This window comes from Lepidothrix coronata, unplaced genomic scaffold, assembly GCF_001604755.1.
Source record: "Lepidothrix coronata isolate B3197 unplaced genomic scaffold, Lepidothrix_coronata-1.0 Scaffold402, whole genome shotgun sequence".
NCBI lineage: Eukaryota > Metazoa > Chordata > Aves > Passeriformes > Pipridae > Lepidothrix > Lepidothrix coronata.
Window position 1 is genome coordinate 112,862 of NW_016690582.1, and position 1,406 is coordinate 114,267.

Here is a 1,406-nt window from a genome sequence, read left to right on the forward strand (position 1 = left end):
GGGATCCAGGGAAGAGTCACCAGATCCAGGCTGGAATCAAAGCTCCCTGGAGCCGAATCCATCCTGGAAGCACCAGATCCGTGCTGGAATCGCAGCTGGATCCGGGCAGGAATCAGAGCTCCCTGGAGCCGAATCCAGGGGGGACTCAGAGCTCCATGGGAATGGATCCAGGCTGGAAGACCCAGGGTGGAATCACAGCTGGATCCAAGGGGAAACGGAGCTCCCTGGAGCCGGATCCAGGGTGGAGAATCCAGGGGGGAATTAGAGCTGGATCCAGGGGAGAGTCAGAGCTCCGTGGGAATGGATCCAGGCTGGAAGATTCAGGGTGGAATCAGAGCTGGATCCAGGCTGGAATCACAGCTCCCTGGAGCTGGATCCAGAGTGGAGGATCCAGGGGGGAATCACAGCTGGATCCGGGGGGGAATCAGAATTCTCTGGAGCCGGATCCAGGATGGAGGATCCAGAATGGAGGATCCAGGTTGGAGGATCCAGGGTGGAATCAGAGCTGGATCCAGGGTGGAATCAGAGCTGGATCCAGGGTGGAATCAGAGCTGGATCCAGGGTGGAATCACAGCTCCCCGGAGCCAAACCCAGCCTGGAACCGCCGGATCCATCCCCGAATCCCCGTCTCCATCCCCAAATCCCGTCTCTCCCCCCCTCCCCGGGGGGGCTCAGAGCTCCCCGCTGGTCTTGATGACGTGGAAGAGCGTGACGTTGTAGATGACCTGGTGGCCGTTGTTCCAGGTGTAGAGGACCCTCTCGCGGGGGTTGTAGTCCAGCATGGAGATGTGGGAGTACTGGTTGTGGAAGGGGATGTCCGTGTACTCGTAGCTGGAGCTGTTGGTGTCGTAGGCGAAGTAGATCTTGGCGCCGGCCAGGTGGGAGTTGGTGACGTAGAGGGTCCCGCAGATGAGGAAGGACTCGCCGGCGCTGCGCTTGGGGTACCCGGTGTCCCAGCTGCGCAGCACCTGCAGGCTCTGCGGGTCCACGCGGCTCAGCACGATGTTCCCGGCGTTCTGGTTCGTGGTGTACACGGCCCACAGGCCGCTCTCGTCCACCATGAAGTCGATGTCGGAGAAGCCGCCCCAGGAGTAGGGGAAGGTGTTGTTGTAGCCGGCGCCGGCCAGGCTGCGCTGCACGAGGACGCTGCGGGAGCCGAAGTGGTACTTGACGGCCACGTTGCTCTGGTACTTGTTGTAGAAGAGGGAGCCGTTGAAGACCACGTGGCCCGTGCCCGCCCAGGGGTGGGGAAGGAGGTGCTGCACGAAGTTCTGCCCCGCCACGAAGTCGTCCAGGGAGCGGAACTCCAGGACGCGCCGGCCCTTGTAGTAACCGTCCATGTACCAGACCTGGGGGAGAGGGAGGGGAGAGGGAGGGGAGGGAGAAAAGGGGGGTCAGAGGGGGTG

General features: G+C 62.3%; 1 protein-coding gene across 1 annotated transcript; it reads right to left on the reverse strand.

The window, feature by feature from the left end:
* Positions 1-7: 7 nt before the first annotated feature.
* Positions 8-1,355, reverse strand: LOC108509771 (noelin-2; the record flags this gene model as incomplete). The annotated part of the gene is made up of 1 exon (XM_017839348.1): positions 8-1,355. A coding segment is annotated over one exon (684 nt), but the record flags the coding sequence as incomplete, so codon positions are not given.
* Between the last annotated feature and the right edge of the window lie 51 nt (positions 1,356-1,406).